Raw genomic sequence first — 16,086 nt, forward strand, 5'->3', positions numbered from 1 at the left:
TTGGTTCATCTGTCTACTAAATGTAGCATCTTCAGCGCACAGTGCAACTAGGAAACTCGATTTTTCTCAATCTGGGAGTGTATAATCATTGCAAGCATGATACCTTTAGCCCTCCCTGGCATGGCTGAGCTGTATTTTGGATTTTTCTGTCTTTGCCTTCTGAAAGCTTATGGTGTGGAACTGTTCTGTAGTCATGGACCACAATCCACAAAACTCATTTATCAGTGAGTAATCAAACTGCATAGCAACTTGAGCTGCCTTCTCAATTTTCATTGGATCTGCTCCCATGATCAAAAGTCAAAATGCTTCTCTGTGTTTTTTTTAAGTGACTTGCTTTTTTGAGAATACAGTCAGGCATGAAAAAGAATAGCCAGCTGTGTATCATTTCCCTTATTTAAGCTCAAATAAGCTATAAATAGCTATATATTAAAGTATGTGTGTGTTCATATAAAGATACTCTGTTGACTCTCTTCATTGCTATCAGGGTCTGCAAATGGTTTATTAATACAATCTACCATAACCACTTCTGTCACAAGTGGCTTTTAATAGTAGTGCACTAACCACAGCAAGGTTAGTGGTTAGGTGAGGAACATGCATGTGAGGAAAATGCAGCTGTTCAGATTTTGTAGGGCTGCAACTTCTCATCAGCCCAGCTATTTTAGCCAGCGGTAAGGGATGATGAGAGCTGCAAAATAATATCTGGAAGGCCATTGGATGGTCATACCACCATACTGAACTACAGAAATAATTTTTAAAATGAACAGCAAGGACTGGAAAATAATGGCATTATTCCAAATGTTTGTTTTTGTGTATTAAGAGAGGCTTTATGTTGAAATCACTACTTTCTCCAGGCACTACTTAAACCTCCAACCTAAAAGGTTGTGTTTACAAACTTGCTCAACAACTGACATGATAAATATTGTGTATTGTACACTGTTCCATTCACTCCTTTGTTTGTTTTCCCTTTTCCATAGTAGTCTCCAGTTCCTCATCGAGCTCAAAATATGATCCAGAAATTCTTAAAGCTGAAATTGCTACCACAAAATCTAGGGTAAGGAAAAATAGAGCTTACTTAGCTTCTTGTAAGTTGCAATACATTTAGTGATAAAAGAACTACAGAGACAGTGGTGATATGATCTAATACTTTCCTTCGACAAAAGCAGGCCTTTTAAGAGCCAACGTAGTTAGTGTTGGACCAGGGACCTGAGAGTTCCAGGTTCTAGCCCCCATTTAGTCATGAAGCTCACTTGGTAACTTTCAGTCAGTAACTCACTACAACACAGGGAGTGGACAAGAACTATGTAAGCCACCTATAGAAGAGGAAGAGAGGCAGGGTATAAGTGTTATGGCAGTGGTGCCAATAATTTAGAAGCTGAATTCTTATTTATTTTTATTGGACATCACAGTGTAGTAGATGTTGTATCTAACACAAGATGTCTCTCCACAGCTCTATAAATTACAGCTTATGAAACAGGGATAAGCACATGGTATTCAAGAGCAAACATACTAAGTCAGTGTTTTTTCAAATGATGGCTGGTGTTAATCTTGGCTACATTAGAACATAAGGAGAAGTAGATGAGCCTAGCCTCCCACCAGGTTTGTGTGATCTTCAGGCCAATAAAGTTTGGTTTATTTAAACAAAACATAGTGAAGATTAGTATGTTAATATGACTTGACAAGCTGTGGTTGATTTTGAAAGAACGCAGGAGAAGGAGATGTAAGTATGGTAGCTTGTGGGGAGGCTGGTCTCATTCAGTGACACGAGAATGTAGACATCACCATAGTTTATGGTGATGCCCACATAAGACCAGTGCCTTATACATCTACTCAGAATTCAGTCCCACTGAATTCAAAGCTTCCTTGCCCTAAGTTTCATGGACACTCTGTATATTACATTTTGAATACAGTAATAAAAAGTATTGGTTAAAGCAACAGAACCACTTTGCTTTTTTACATGTCTACAGGTGAATAAACTCAAGAGAGAAGTTGCTCATATGAGACAGGAACTCCAGTATAAAGAAATTGGTTTCGAAACACTGAAAAAGTAAGTTAATAATGTTTACTTTCTAGTGAAGAATGTGTTCTAATATATAGTTTAAAATATATTCTTAGCTGAATTAACATAACTGCTCATTATATATTGCAAGATAATCCATGTAAAAGGTAAAATGCACATGCAATATAAATAATCCCATTTGAACAAATCCAGCAAGCCGGTGCAGACTAGTGGTTGGAATGTTGGACTGGGACTCAGGATACCTGGGTTATCACCCCACCAGGCAAGCTCATTGGGCAAATCACTGACTCTCAATATAACCAATTTTACTAAGTTGTAGTGAGGATAAAATGGAGGGGGAGGAACTTCTTAGCCACCTTTGGTTCTTTGAAGAAGGAAACAGAATTTGGAGTATAAATATAATAATACATAATAAAAGCATGGGAAAGCATTGGAGTTAAGCCTTTGGATCCATTGGGCTTAACATTACAAATGCCTGTAGTTCATTCAACCTAAATACAAAACATAATATGTAGAACCACACATGTATCCTGTCTTCATGACATTTTTGTCTGCTTCTGCTAAGATTGGTACAATTTTCAGTGCTTTTATGTTGATTTCATTTGTCAGAGTGGGAGCGTTGACATCCATATATGGAAAAGGTCAATACCACAAGAAATTGTGGATATGGTGATTTTTTATATGATTACATATATTAAGAGGCCAATAATTATGCTAGAGTTCCTATATGTACCTTTATACATGTTTCTCACACATTTATACATAAGATTACTCAAAAATGTGCATGGCAGACCCACTAAATCTGCCAGTCCATGCATGTATGTTTGCAGTGAATTAAATATGAAGCCTCCTGAAAAGCAAGCACTTCTAAAGGATCAGCTGATGATAATGTAAATCCAAAAATTAAATCCAGATTGTCCATTAAGTATTTTTGGGACAGACAAATCCTATTGATGCCCCTTATGTGAAAGGTACTGTAAGTGTCTTGTTAGAATGAATTACTCTATACTTCTTTGCTTCAGTTAATAACGGCTTGTATTCTGTTTTATACAATACCTTGAAGAATTGATATGAAAATGTCTGATACCCAAGGTGGTTATAAGCTTGATGAAGCACAAGCTATCTTGAGTGAGATGAAAGCGATCAAAAAGGCTATAACTTCAGGAGAACAAGAAAAGCAAGATCTCATTCAGGTATGGAATCAATACGGTGTTCCCCTGTGCTTGGCAGATAGATCTTGAACTACTATTGTGAGAACTCTGAATTTCCACAACTGCAAATGGAGGAATGTTTGTACTGGACAGGTGCATAATATTAGCATTATCATTCCAAATTCATTCAACCAATCACCTTGCACCTGTCTTCCCTTAAATTAAATAACATTCTGTTTCCTACCCCTACAATTCTGTTAAAAACCCTATTAAATGGGGAGATTTGATCTTAAAAGTTTGCATTTTTTCATATTGATGCAATGGGCTGCATTTTCAGGTGTTTATTAGTGTGTAATTCGAGGTATAAGCACAGTGCAAAGGCAACAAGAAAGTGATTTTTAATCCGTCTTGTTTCAGAGCCTTGCCAGACTAAAAGCTAACTTTGTGAAAGACAGAGGGTCACATTCAGATTTGTGGATCAGTAGCACATCCTTGGAAGACTCCAGCGATTTGTTCCCTAGGCAGTATCTGGATGTTGGCTCTCAAACGGATGTTTCTGGAAATGTACGTAAAAGCTAAAATATTGTTATCTGGGTCATTGTTGTTATCCTTTTCTCCATTCACAGCTCCTTTAATGATTTTTGTAGTAACCTGCTACTATGAAATAGATATTACAGCAATTTTGGTGTCCCTTAGATACGAAACTAGCAATGTAAAATCCACTTATATTTGTGTTATTTCATAGCCATTAAAGGCTTATGTTGAACTTTCACTCTGACACATGTTCACAGATCTAATTTACAAAGGGAGAGAGTGTATTAACATGCTCTAATTTTATGTTTTGTTTCTTTAGTTTATTGTGAGCACTAATAATCAATTGGCTGAAAAGGTGAGGCTGCGCCTACAATATGAAGAGGCTAAACGAAGGTAATTGGAGTTTGTTTTATTGAAACTGACATTCAATAAGCACTAGATACAGAGTGTAAACAAATAGGTGTTTTTATATTTTTATGAGGACAAATCCATTGAAAAAAATGCAAATTCAGATCATGGGTGAATGTATTTGTCCGTCCTTGTTTATGCAGCTGAGAATGTTCTTTGTTTCCTTTTCATAAGGTTTTGGCTGCACACAATTAACTGTAGACTAATGTGTCTTTGTGTCCAAATAAGCCTTATTGATGATGCTATAAACTTTAGTTTATTGGTGATGTGATTGTCCCTGTGTGTTTAATATTGTGGTACATTGTTAAGGCTGGTAAACAGTTCATTGTGGACAATTTACTTTGTAAGAAACAAGCTGTTGCCACTGTTGGTCTTACGGTAGAATTAAGCCCTTATTGCAGTTTAAATTCAGATAGCATGTTCAGTAGGATTGGAAATGGATCCATGTGCATATCCAGTAGGATTATGACTATAAATAAGACAGTAGGGTGGTTTTGGCAACCCTTGGACCTTGATCCCTTCTGTTGGAAGTGAGAAGTTTGGCTGTTTTGGGCAATCATTCTCATGGATTGCTGGCCATTTCCCAGATTATTTAGAATTGGAAATTGAAATAACAGTGGGATTGTGGAGGATGCTTCTGTAAAGATTCTGGGATGAAGGAGGAGATTGTCAAGGCCAGATGCTCTGCTGAGCCAGGAAATTCCTAGAAACAACCAAGATGTACAGCCAGTGGCAGAGGACTCTGAGGATAAGGAATTCTCAGATGCAGACCAGGCCTCCCCTGCTCATAACCCCATGGAGAGGTGTCTGCAGAGGCAGGAGGCCCAAATGAGAGGAGGTATGCTTACCTTCAGAAAGCAACTCTTGAAGAATGGGGCCCAGCTATGTTAATAAGGAGAATTCCTGGAAATAAACACTAGACTGGGTTCAACAAACTGCTCTGTGTATGCTCAGAGATCCAGTTTGGGTGATTTGTTCTTGGGAGCAATAAAGAACATTTTGCAAGGAAAACTGTCTGTGGCTTTTGATTGCTCAAAGGAACCTCTCCTGTGCACATTCCTGGAGCAGGCATATCTAATTATGGGTACTGTAACCAATAGGTAATCATAACATGAACCAGCCCTACATTAAATTACTTCTTAACAAAAGTGCAAAGCCGTAGAAGGTTTAACAAACTGGTCTTAGAGCAAAGAAATTTACAAGTTCAGGCCCATTTTCTAAGTTCTTCTTCATGGTCTCTGTGTCATATATATGGGTTCTGCACATATTTTGAGCCTGTTCTCAGAAGATTCCATGGCTAAGATTTATTCAGTGGGAATAGGGTCCCAGTAGGGTTTCCTGGCTTTGGGGCAGCTTTCGTCCCATTTGTTAACGCTGAAATGACTTTTCCAAACCTTAATTACTGGCAGTAAGAGATTTAAATTGTAATATAATAGTAATAGTAATTTCTCAGTGTTTGGCCCTGCCCCCATTCAACCACATTTACCACTGGAATGAGGCCTTTGAGGGTTTCTCTGAAACAGAATTTGACCTTCCAGCTCAAAGGGGTTCCTTTTCCCTGTAATGTATGAATGATGTGGCTAAAAGTCTAAACCAATAGAAGCAGAACAGGGGAAATTACAGCTTTGTTTGAAGGAGTTTCTAAGTGTAAACTGAAACAAATAGCAAGAACAACTAGTGTGTGTGTGGGGGGGAGGGGAATCCATGCGTGACTTCTAGGAAGGTTTTTTAGTTTCCTAAGTAGTGCAGCATAGAATGTATATAATTTGGTATTATTTTAAAGGTGGAAGAATGACAGAATATTAAAAATGAACCTGACCTTTTACCATATATGTGCTGATAGATAGCAGAAGTTATCATATTACAGCTAAGCAATCCTCTTAGAAAGTACACGGAGGAATTCATGGATTACAAACTAATGCCATTGCTAATTCATCACTGGAACACAATGTTGGGTTTAATCAAGCAGTTGAACATTAAAATGACTGCAAAGAAGACTTCAGTGTAGTTTAGATGGATTTCTACTAATTATAGAATTTAAATTAATTAAGCAGCAGCTTTCTTGTTAGGGGGACAAGCTCAATAATTTTAAAAAGTATCTTGAAATATGGCTTCTGTATAAAAGCCCAACCAAAGGTTTGCCATGCTGTCTTTTGTCAATAGATTAAGAGACAATCTACATGAGTACTGAGAGCTAATAATTTGCAGCCCTTAGTGCCAAGTTGTCCAATATTATAGATTAGAATATGTGAACATTTTTCCTACTAATGTCTTCAAATCATTTCTCTACTTGAATTGCCTAATATTATGCCTTTTCAGAACATACAATATTATTTTTTCCTTCTTTCTGTAGAATAGCAAATTTAAAGATACAATTGGCTAAACTGGATAGTGAAGCTTGGCCTGGTGTGCTGGATTCTGAACGAGACCGGCTAATGTTAATCAATGAGAAGGAGGAACTTCTAAAGGAAATGAGGTTCATTAGCCCTAGAAAATGGAGTCAAGGTGAAGTTGAAAGAATGGAGATAGAAAGAAAACGTCTAGAAGAAGATCTTCAGGCTGTGAGAAATACACAGAGCAAAGCTTTAACAGAAAGGTAGAACTGCTAAATGTTGGAGTCTTTTGTCTGCTGTCAGAACTGGAAATATTATTGATGCTTTGCACTTTTCTAGTTTTTGGTAACAAAAATTGATTATTTTCCTCTTTTCTTGTAAATTAGTAAATCAGTTCGAGACACTGCAGAGCAATGCTGGCATCTAAATTAATTCTGTATGACATTGTTGGGAAAACCCATATACTGAATAGGATTTAGTCCTCTAATTTTCATCACTGTCCTAAGATTGCACAGTCTTCGCCTTCCTGTATATGGTTTTGGACAACACACCTTAGGCCATCATAGGAGTATTCCTTGGTTGTCCACCCCTCTGGTTTTAACATGTGACTTCATGAGCAGTACGTGTTCCCTCATCTCCTTTCTTGCCCTGTGAGGTTTTGCCAGACAAAGCCGTATATGTCCCTCATCACGGCGTCTAGGCTGCTGTTCTCAGCAGTTCTCAGTCACTGGAGACATGGTGCTTTGCTCTTTTGCTGGACAAATGATTTTCAACATTGATCCATGCCATTCATATATGTTTCAGTTGGGCTCATTCTGCTTTAGCTACTGGGAGTCCCTTGTTTGCTCGATTCTCTGTACAGAGGCCATCTATCTAGATAGGTAGAGATGATAGAGATATAGAGATAGATGAAGTATTACAATGTTGTCAATATGCAACAATATATGCAATATTGCTTATGTGATTCAAGTTACTTGCACCTTATTTTCTGTGAAAAGTTTGTTTCTGCAAGGAAAGATGAAGGCCAAGAGTTATACTGCAGTCCAGGTTCAAATTTGCAACTAAATGGTCACATCTCTCTTTTCTTTGCCCTGATCAAGTGCTTTGTAAATTGGTTAGATAGGCTCTCTTCTGTATTACTTGAGACAGATGGCTAACGAAACAAGTGTGGGTACAGCTATGCATATATACTTACGTTGTCATCTGTAGCAGATGCTATAAACTGTTTAGAACGTTTGTGGTGATGTAAAAATTTTGTTTTCAATAGCCATAATGATCACACAGCGTGGACATACAAATCACAACATTGCAGTCATCAAGTACTGAGCATTCATGTATGAACTCATTTCACCCTTGGAATCTGATTCTCATTGTTTAAGGGCCAGTTAATCATATTGAATCCATGGGAATTTGATAGAAGTTTCACTTTGGAAGCGTGAGCTGGACATTGCCATTTCTGAACCCAGTTTCAGATGTTGCACAGTGGTACATATGCTTTCTATGTTTGTGAAGCATGAAGAAATCCACAATTTGCTATTAATTCCATGCTCACAGCCTTTGTTCCTTCATGTGAAATTGGGATATAAATTATCCTTATAGGATAATTTTAATTAAAAATGATTGAATTGCACTTGTAGTGGTGAGATTCTACTCACTGTAATTCGGGAGGATGATAGGAGAAGAAAGGGCAGGGGCGGAGGAATGGAGAGATGAATGTACCTGCAGGAGAGAGCCGTGGCCAGCCAGAGGGACAGCAGTGGTACAAATGCGCCTCAGAGAAGCTGGAAGAAGAGCATTCATCATTCACTGATACAAGGGGCAGGAGATTAAAAAAAACAAAAAACAGGTGATTGGGGAGTTTACTATTGGTTTGGGCTCAAAAATATCAGGGGCGCCATACATGGATCTGCAGGCATCAGTACCAAGACCGAAACATACTAAGATGAAATTGGGAAAAAAAACCTTGTACTTCTATGGTGAACATATTTGTAAAGTTACAGGGTTAAGAATATGTATAGTGTGTGCTTTCATGTACATATATAGATGGAAACGCTGGTTTGATACTTTCTTGTGCTGCCTCACTTTCATATGCAGTCTAAAGCAATACCTGACAGTTGCAAGGAGACATTAGAATTGTAGCTATATTTAAATTTTAAATGCTTCGTTAAATGTTATCCCCATAGGAACTGAGGTTTGGGAGGAATACAGTTTGAGAACTAGGCTATCAAGAACATAAAAGGTACCATTTCTCCCACTCCATCCTCTGTAATTCTCTTGGCCACTGAAAGAGAATTTTAGCTTGTGCCTGCACCAACTTCTTCAGCTGCAGTGTTAGCCCCATGGGAAAATGTATATCAGGGTGGAAAAACCTCCATGTAATTGTATTTTTTAAGACCTGGTGAGTAGGTGGATATTACTTAGAGTTTGCAGTGATGTTTTTGACAGCCAGACTCTTCTCACTAAAAATGAATTGAACATACTGTCCTTTATTTTTGTGTGTGCTTTTATAGGTTTCTTCCTGTGCACAATTAACAGGCATCCCACACAAATGAACTAAAAGCGTTTCTGAGGGATTTAAATTCTTCAAACTCCTGAAAAAATCCAGAATCCTGAGTCTCATGTTGCATGTGATATTTATTCATCACTTGCTGCATTTCAGTGCCTTGTCTTGAGTAGAAGAGAAATTACCCCATGCCATTTGTGGAGGTGATATTGAGTAGATACAGACACCCCTTTTCTCACACATTCTGCCACAACATCTTCATTCGTTGTATGGTAAAATCCTCTCTGTCAGTAAGTTGCTATTCACAGTCAATATAAGCAAGCCAGGTATCCTGTGCTGCATGAGGTAACCCAGGGTACTTTGGTCAATTCTATGGGCTTATTATCATAAAGTGTTTTGAGTGCCCAGAAGCACAGAAAAAGAATCAAATTGTTCTGTAGTGTCCTTATTCATTGACATGTATCTTTACATTGCGGCCTTTGGAGTTGTCAGAATCCAGGGTTTTCAGGAGAATTGTTTGTCAGGTAGGGTAACCTGGATTTACCCAACACATTTAAAAAGAAAATGAAACGAAGTTGTTCTAAATGCTAGAAATACGTATTGCAGAGTTTCCCCACAAAAAGAGAGAGAGACCTGGTTAAGAATGTATTATTGCCAGGAATGTATTATTCCTGCTCCTTATGAAGTATCAAAGAAACATTAAAATATGTTTAGTGTGTGTTTATCAGTTTCACTATCTTTGATTTGTGAAGCTAAATAAGAAAAGTTGAAAGAGTTGATTTAACTATTATTATTCCAACATTGATGGGTAAGATAAATTTCAAGCTTTTAAGCTTCCCTTCCTGACTGGAGACAGTGGCCCTTGCTAACTAAAATGCTTTGCTAAGTTGTGCACAGTGTGTATTCCCCTTAAGGGAGAAGAATAATAGGCAATTTGGAATGAGATCTTATATTTCACATATCACTACTGAGGTACAGGAAGGTAAGAGGCAGCAATGAAAGGCGAGTAAATATGCTTAGGTCTGGAGAACCAGAGAACAATGTTTCTACTTTATTTTGTATATACTTTAGAGTTCTTAGACTCATAGGTGGAAAATGAGTTATGGAAGTGGTATTATCTTTAGACAAGATTTTTATGACCTAGGTATTATAAAGAAAAAGGTTTCAGTGCAGTAAGCCCCATTTGTTTCTGTATTCTTTGTGTGCTGGGGCTAGAACAGCTATAGCTGCAACGCAAACAAACAGTTTGCTCATTTAAAAAAAAAATCCCCACCTCTTGGGGGCCTAAAAAGACGGGTTAGGAATACATTTATTAGGGCTTCCATTTATAGTAATGCTTTGTCCCCAGGTGAACTAAAACTGTGCCCCTGGATCTTCTTTAATTTATGGGATGTGCTGAGGAGCACACTGCGTTCATGTGGGGAGCTTGCCTTTGCAGAATCAAACATTCAGCCTGGAATCTTGCATGGCTTCTGGCATGGCTAGCTCCCTGCAAGAACTGAGCGTGCCCTGAATTGCAGTGCAACAACAAGGTTTTGTCTGAACACTCAGTTCACACCAGAACATTCTCACCTGTGACAAGCACAAATCTCAAGGTGACCCTGGTTCTGCTTTTGTTCAGCATTGAAACTGGTACAATGCAATAAAGATAAATTGCATATACGCTGACTCTAATGCACCTTGGACATGGCAAACTTTTAACATGTTCTCCCAAGTATCCAAATACCTTTTTCTGGAGATGATGAAATGGCCTCACCTCTTCTCTCAACCTAAAGAAATAATGTTAATGTCCTCTTTCAAATATTTCATCCCCCATTTGTTAGCACAGGGGAATGAGAGTCAGTCCTTTTGAAACAGCTTCAACTATTCTTTTGCATCTCTGCCAAGAAATACTAATCTTGCTTATGTAACAGATCTGTTTGCCTGTGGATAGTTTGCATACCTTTTGCAAGGGTAAACAACGCAGAGAAGGTCAGGTGCCTCCTGTATGGAAAAGGTACTGTGCTAGCAGTACTTTTTTTTTTTTTTTTAACAAAGTCTAAAGGCATCTGTGGTCAACATATTGGAGATCTGAAACTTGGTATCTGAAATGTGATTCATGATCAGTAAAGCTACAGAAGAATTGTGATTTTTCAGAAACTGAAAACAAAGCAAAACTATAGATAGATTACTTCTATGCATAGATGAGAAATTTATTTATGCAAAAAAGTTCTTATTTTTGACATAAAAACCTGTTTGACATAAAATCTCGAGTTTCTCCATAATTGCCTTCAAATATTCTGCAGTAAAAAGTTTGTTATGAAATTATATGTGAAAATGAGAACCCTTTGTAAAAGGCTACCCACAAGCCTTTGGAACTTATTCCCTTCAGGTGCATTAGATTGGAAAGGCTGACTATTGCTTGTTAATTTAGCATAGCTTTGACTAGCATGTGAAAGTGTCCTTTTCTGTTTTTTCTTCAGACTGAAGTTAAATAGTAAAAGAAATCAGTTGGTTCGAGAACTAGAGGAAGCAACACGGCTAGTTGCAATGTTGCATGACCAGTTGAAAAAGTAAGTTTTTCCATGCATCTCTTACATGTGGTTTACACAAATGCCATGAGTGTACTTCTACAATTACATAAATATTTTGAAATACAGACTTTGCCTGAAGGAGAAGAAATGCTCGACAGAAATGCAAAGATTGATTTGGTTCATGGCCATAAGGCATGGGAAAGCACATGTTCTCTTCTGTACAGTTCAGCACCATGGAGGAAGCATCTTCAGGCCTGCACCTTCTTGATATGAAAGATATAGTTAGACATGAGTATATTTTAATCCATTTATATACCAACTTTCATGAGGAAAGACTTCAGGGGAGTTTACTGCTGGAACTATACGTACACGGCATACCTGCTGACTGGTAGCAGGAGCATGGTTTTTGCTCCCTTTGAAGTTCATGCATATCGGGAGTGGCAAAATTAGTGCAGCCTACAATTTTAAATGTGTCGCTTTGTCTTTTAAATATGGAAAAATGCATTGTTCCCACAGTCATCCTATACATGGAAATCGTCTGTGCAATTTCATCAAGTCTTTTAAATGTTCATTCGTGCATGCATTATTTAAAACAAACAAACAATGAATCACATGTTTCCATTACCAGTTGCTAAAGGAGCTTACAATCATAAAGTTAAAGATAGGTAGGTAGGTAGATGGAGCACTGAAACAGCAAAAAAGAAAAAAACAAACGTATGCCAAGAAGTGGCCATGTTGTGGTCATCTGGATATGTGGACCTTCAAGTTCCATCCTCTGTCACCACTTGCTAAGCAAGCTAAGACTGATAGGTGTTGTAGACCAAACCATCTGGAGAGCTTCAAGTTCTCCATCAATTCTATAGTTCACTGGAACAAGAGTGGATTTTATGGAAAGACAAAAAGTATTTCTGTAAGGATCATGCAGATTTTCCTGGATAGGAAATCCCAAAGTTTCTTTAATTTTGATGTTTGTTCAGTTTAAGTTCCACCTTTCTTTGAAGTTGTGCATGGTGGCATTTTCCCCTTTACCCCTTCCATTTGTAATTTATCCTCATAACAATCATGTGAAAATACGCTAGGTTACAAGATAATGACCAGCCCAAAGGTCACCCTTTGGTTTGTGACTGAGTACCTGGGTTCTCCCTGGTCAGACTTATGACAGTTTAACCAGTGTAGCTTATCAACTTAGCTGGACCTTTTATATCTAATATATTCCTTTTCTCTTCCAGCCTGTCTTCCAGCATGCTTTCCTTGTCATCTGGTAGCAGTCCTGGCTCTCTTGCATCTAGCAGGGGATCTCTGGTGGCCTCAAGCCAGGATTCTTCAACCTCAGCTAGCTTTACTGATCTGTACAATGAACAGTTTGAACAGCTGGACTCTGACTATCAAAACAAAATGGACCTCTTACTATTGGAGAGAGCTGCTGGCTTTCGGCCTTCAGGCTGCATCACTACAATCCATGAGAATGAGGTCGTAAAAACACAAAAAACTGATACTGCTAGCCGTCTACAGGCCTTGAGGTCCTTGTCTGGGACACCCAAATCACTGACTTCTTTATCACCGAGGTCATCTCTGTCTTCTCCATCTCCACCTTGTTCACCATTAGTAATGGACCCATTATTCGCAGGCGATGCCTTCATGAGTCATGTGGGCTTTGAAGATAATGAAATGAACAGTGGTCTCAGTGAACTTAGTATAAACACTGGAAATGGCAGAAAGTACCGAATAGGAGAGTCTAGGACTGGAGATAAACACCAGGACCAAGGTAAAGTGAAAATCAGTGGCCTGACATTCATTCCAAATGATTTTGACACTTATAACAGCAATGAGGAATGTATGGATGTCCAGATATTGTTACACTACAACTTGCATTCGCCCTTGCCATTGATTATGCTGGTTAGGGCTATTTTATTATTTTTTCTAACTAGTTTCAAGACTCCTTTTGGTTGTGTGAACCAATACAGAAATTGAACGAGCCAAGCTAACTAGATAAATATAGTGAAATTCTAAGTTAACTGTCACTTCCAGCTGTGAACTTCATGCCATCTCTTGTAGCAGTGGAGTCTGCAGTGTCTTGATTGTGTGGGATAACGTCTCATAATTTCTATCAATTTTTAAAACCCATCTTATAACACACACAAATGAGTTGGTCTAGCAACAGCAAAGCAAAATGGGCCTAATAAAATAAAACCTAGCCTAGATTCCAGACTTCGTCACATGGTGGGTACAGGGGGAGATTTAGATAGACTCAGTGTGCTTGCAGGTCTGGCTGGTTACTGTATACAAGGAAGAGGACAAGGTCAAGTAAAATTGATATTGATATGGAGACTCCACATATCTCTCTGGAACTCAGCAGTTCTCATTAATTGTACCCATAGATGAAGAGAAAGTGGGAGGGAGATGAAGAAAGTTTGTTCTACAGGGAGAATTGCAGTGGGAAATGTTATAAATTGTTTTTCAAAGGTGCTTAAAAGAAACAAGGAAGTCGTTAACATTCCCCACCCCTCTCACACACAAACTTCAAATGCCACTTGGCTGCCTTACCTTGCTCAGTCTTCAAGATCTGATCAATTGGAAGTGTCTGGGTAGATTCAGAGTTGGGAAAGTCAGTGCTGCCTTGGAATTGCAAGAGTTGAAAGAGTTCAAAATGAGATGGACACATTACTTTTAGCAAGCCAGTTACTTTGTTGCTTGACGAAAGATCAGTAACTATGAATTCTGTTCAATGTTGAAACTCTTTGTGTAATGCAATTTGATGAGGTCATCTAAATCCACCTGTCCCACTCAATGCCAATCTGTGAAAGAGTATTGAGTGGAATTTTATTTATTTATTTATTACATTTGTATGATGCCGCATAGCCCGAGAACTCTTTTTTTGTTAGCATCTTCACTATTGTGTTAAGTAAAAACACATTTATTAAAGAAAGCCACAGTGGGTTACAGACACTTGATCTGGGAAAGATATTGGAATAATTTATCTTCAGCTGGGTGGGCTGAGTCCGTCCTTCCGTCCTTCCTTCCTTTTTTGTCAAGAATGGTCACATTCTTATTTAGAAATGGTTATTATTCTCATTAGAACTTGGTGGCAATTAGTCTTAACCTTTGTTGGCTCTCTGAGAATGGCTGAGGCTGTTAAAGTGAAAGGCGCTATAAGGCGCTAAGCAGATTAAGTGATTTGAGGTTGTTATTCAGTCAGCAGACAAAATAATCACCACAGGTAGTTTATTTCAGGGCAGTAATGAGGAAAACGTTCATTTCCTGGGTTCTGTGTACATAGTTCAGAATAGCGGAAAAGCTGCTTGATTTACAGTGTAGCCTATTAAGATCATGTGTCCTTACATGTTTCTATAAGTAGAACTACATAGCCCAAACCTCTCCCTACATCTTAAGAGATGTTTTTTTTCACTATGGTGCTCTCCAGTTTAAATATCCTTTTCTGACAAGTTTCAATAACTGGACAATGGATTGTAGGTCAGCATATATACTCATGGAGTCAAAACCAGTATCCAGATTTAAAAAAAGGTGGGGGGTAAAAAATGTTTTACCCCCACCCCCAAAAGGGGCTGTATGTTGAACATATTTCATTAGGTTAACTTTTGTTCATAGTTGGATCATTCCAAGGAACCCAAAAGGTTGTCTACTTAAAAAAATAAAGGGCTGGACATTTATACGTTCCATGTACAGAGGGGTTTTCACCAGTACTGAAACCTTTGAAATGTATTAGCAACAGGGTTTCAGGTGAGTGTAGAAAATGCCACTGGCTTGATTTTAGGTTGGTTCCCACATAGCCTTCATAACTGATGTGTATATCTGGATGGTGGACCACATTTGGCTTGATGGGTCATAAGCTCTTGAGGACTAGTTTTATTTACCAGATCATTTTTTTGGTCTTGTCTAAGGTAGTCCAAACTTGTTAGTTCAAACCTGCTTTGGAAACATTCTTGAATTGAGGTGGACTGTAATTTGAACCAATGAAACTAACTTGTACTGAGTCAGCCTATCTGCCCTTTTGGCTCAGCAGTGAATTACTAACTCTTGAATTTGTTGATGTAGCCAACTCATGTAAAATCTTTACTGCCATTTTGACTTCTTCGTGCATTTTTGTAGGTGTAAATTTAGTTGAAGGAACTGCATTGAAGGTGGCATGTGTATCAGCTGCAGTATCAGATGAGTCAGTTGCTGGAGACAGTGGAGTGTATGAAGCATCTGTGCAAAGGTATCCTGATCCACATGGGTGCATGCTAAACTTTGACCAAATCAACAGAGCTAGGTGGCATAGACTGCCTACTTGAGCTGAAAGGTTTCCAAGATTTTGCCTGTGTGTTTGTGGCTAAAGCTGCCTCAGGTCCAGCCACTAGGCTACCTGGGTAGCTGCAACAGTCCATGCATCCTGGCCCTTTGAACTGATACCTGCTTTTCTTGTACCACCTCCTGTGGTGGGTGCTGCCAGTCCCCTTCATCTCTCAGTCCTGGCATTCATGTCCATCTGCTACCACTGGACCTGTCCCCCTTATCTGGCACTATTGCCACCTTGCTCATTGGGCCAGAGGGGCTGTAATTTCTATTTTCCTGTAATGCATGCTTTTGGATTAAAAACAGAGACAGGCAGGAGCTGAGCAGCCGCTTG

General features: G+C 38.6%; 1 protein-coding gene across 2 annotated transcripts in view; it reads left to right on the forward strand.

Moving 5' to 3' along the window:
* Positions 1 to 16,086, forward strand: part of WWC1 (WW and C2 domain containing 1) — a 106,355-nt gene that overhangs the window by 67,252 nt on the left and 23,017 nt on the right. Inside the window, exons 4-12 of one of the 2 annotated variants that reach the window (XM_044453940.1) lie at positions 975 to 1,051; positions 1,965 to 2,044; positions 3,081 to 3,210; positions 3,586 to 3,732; positions 4,022 to 4,095; positions 6,464 to 6,706; positions 11,409 to 11,498; positions 12,689 to 13,224; positions 15,567 to 15,675. In XM_044453940.1, coding sequence (XP_044309875.1) covers positions 975 to 1,051; positions 1,965 to 2,044; positions 3,081 to 3,210; positions 3,586 to 3,732; positions 4,022 to 4,095; positions 6,464 to 6,706; positions 11,409 to 11,498; positions 12,689 to 13,224; positions 15,567 to 15,675 — 1,486 coding nt within the window. The remainder of the gene's footprint in view (positions 1 to 974; positions 1,052 to 1,964; positions 2,045 to 3,080; positions 3,211 to 3,585; positions 3,733 to 4,021; positions 4,096 to 6,463; positions 6,707 to 11,408; positions 11,499 to 12,688; positions 13,225 to 15,566; positions 15,676 to 16,086) is intronic. The other variant, XM_044453941.1, reaches the window with a different exon arrangement.

This window comes from Varanus komodoensis, unplaced genomic scaffold (assembly GCF_004798865.1).
Source record: "Varanus komodoensis strain SLA01 unplaced genomic scaffold, ASM479886v1 scaffold7_1, whole genome shotgun sequence".
Lineage (NCBI taxonomy): Eukaryota > Metazoa > Chordata > Lepidosauria > Squamata > Varanidae > Varanus > Varanus komodoensis.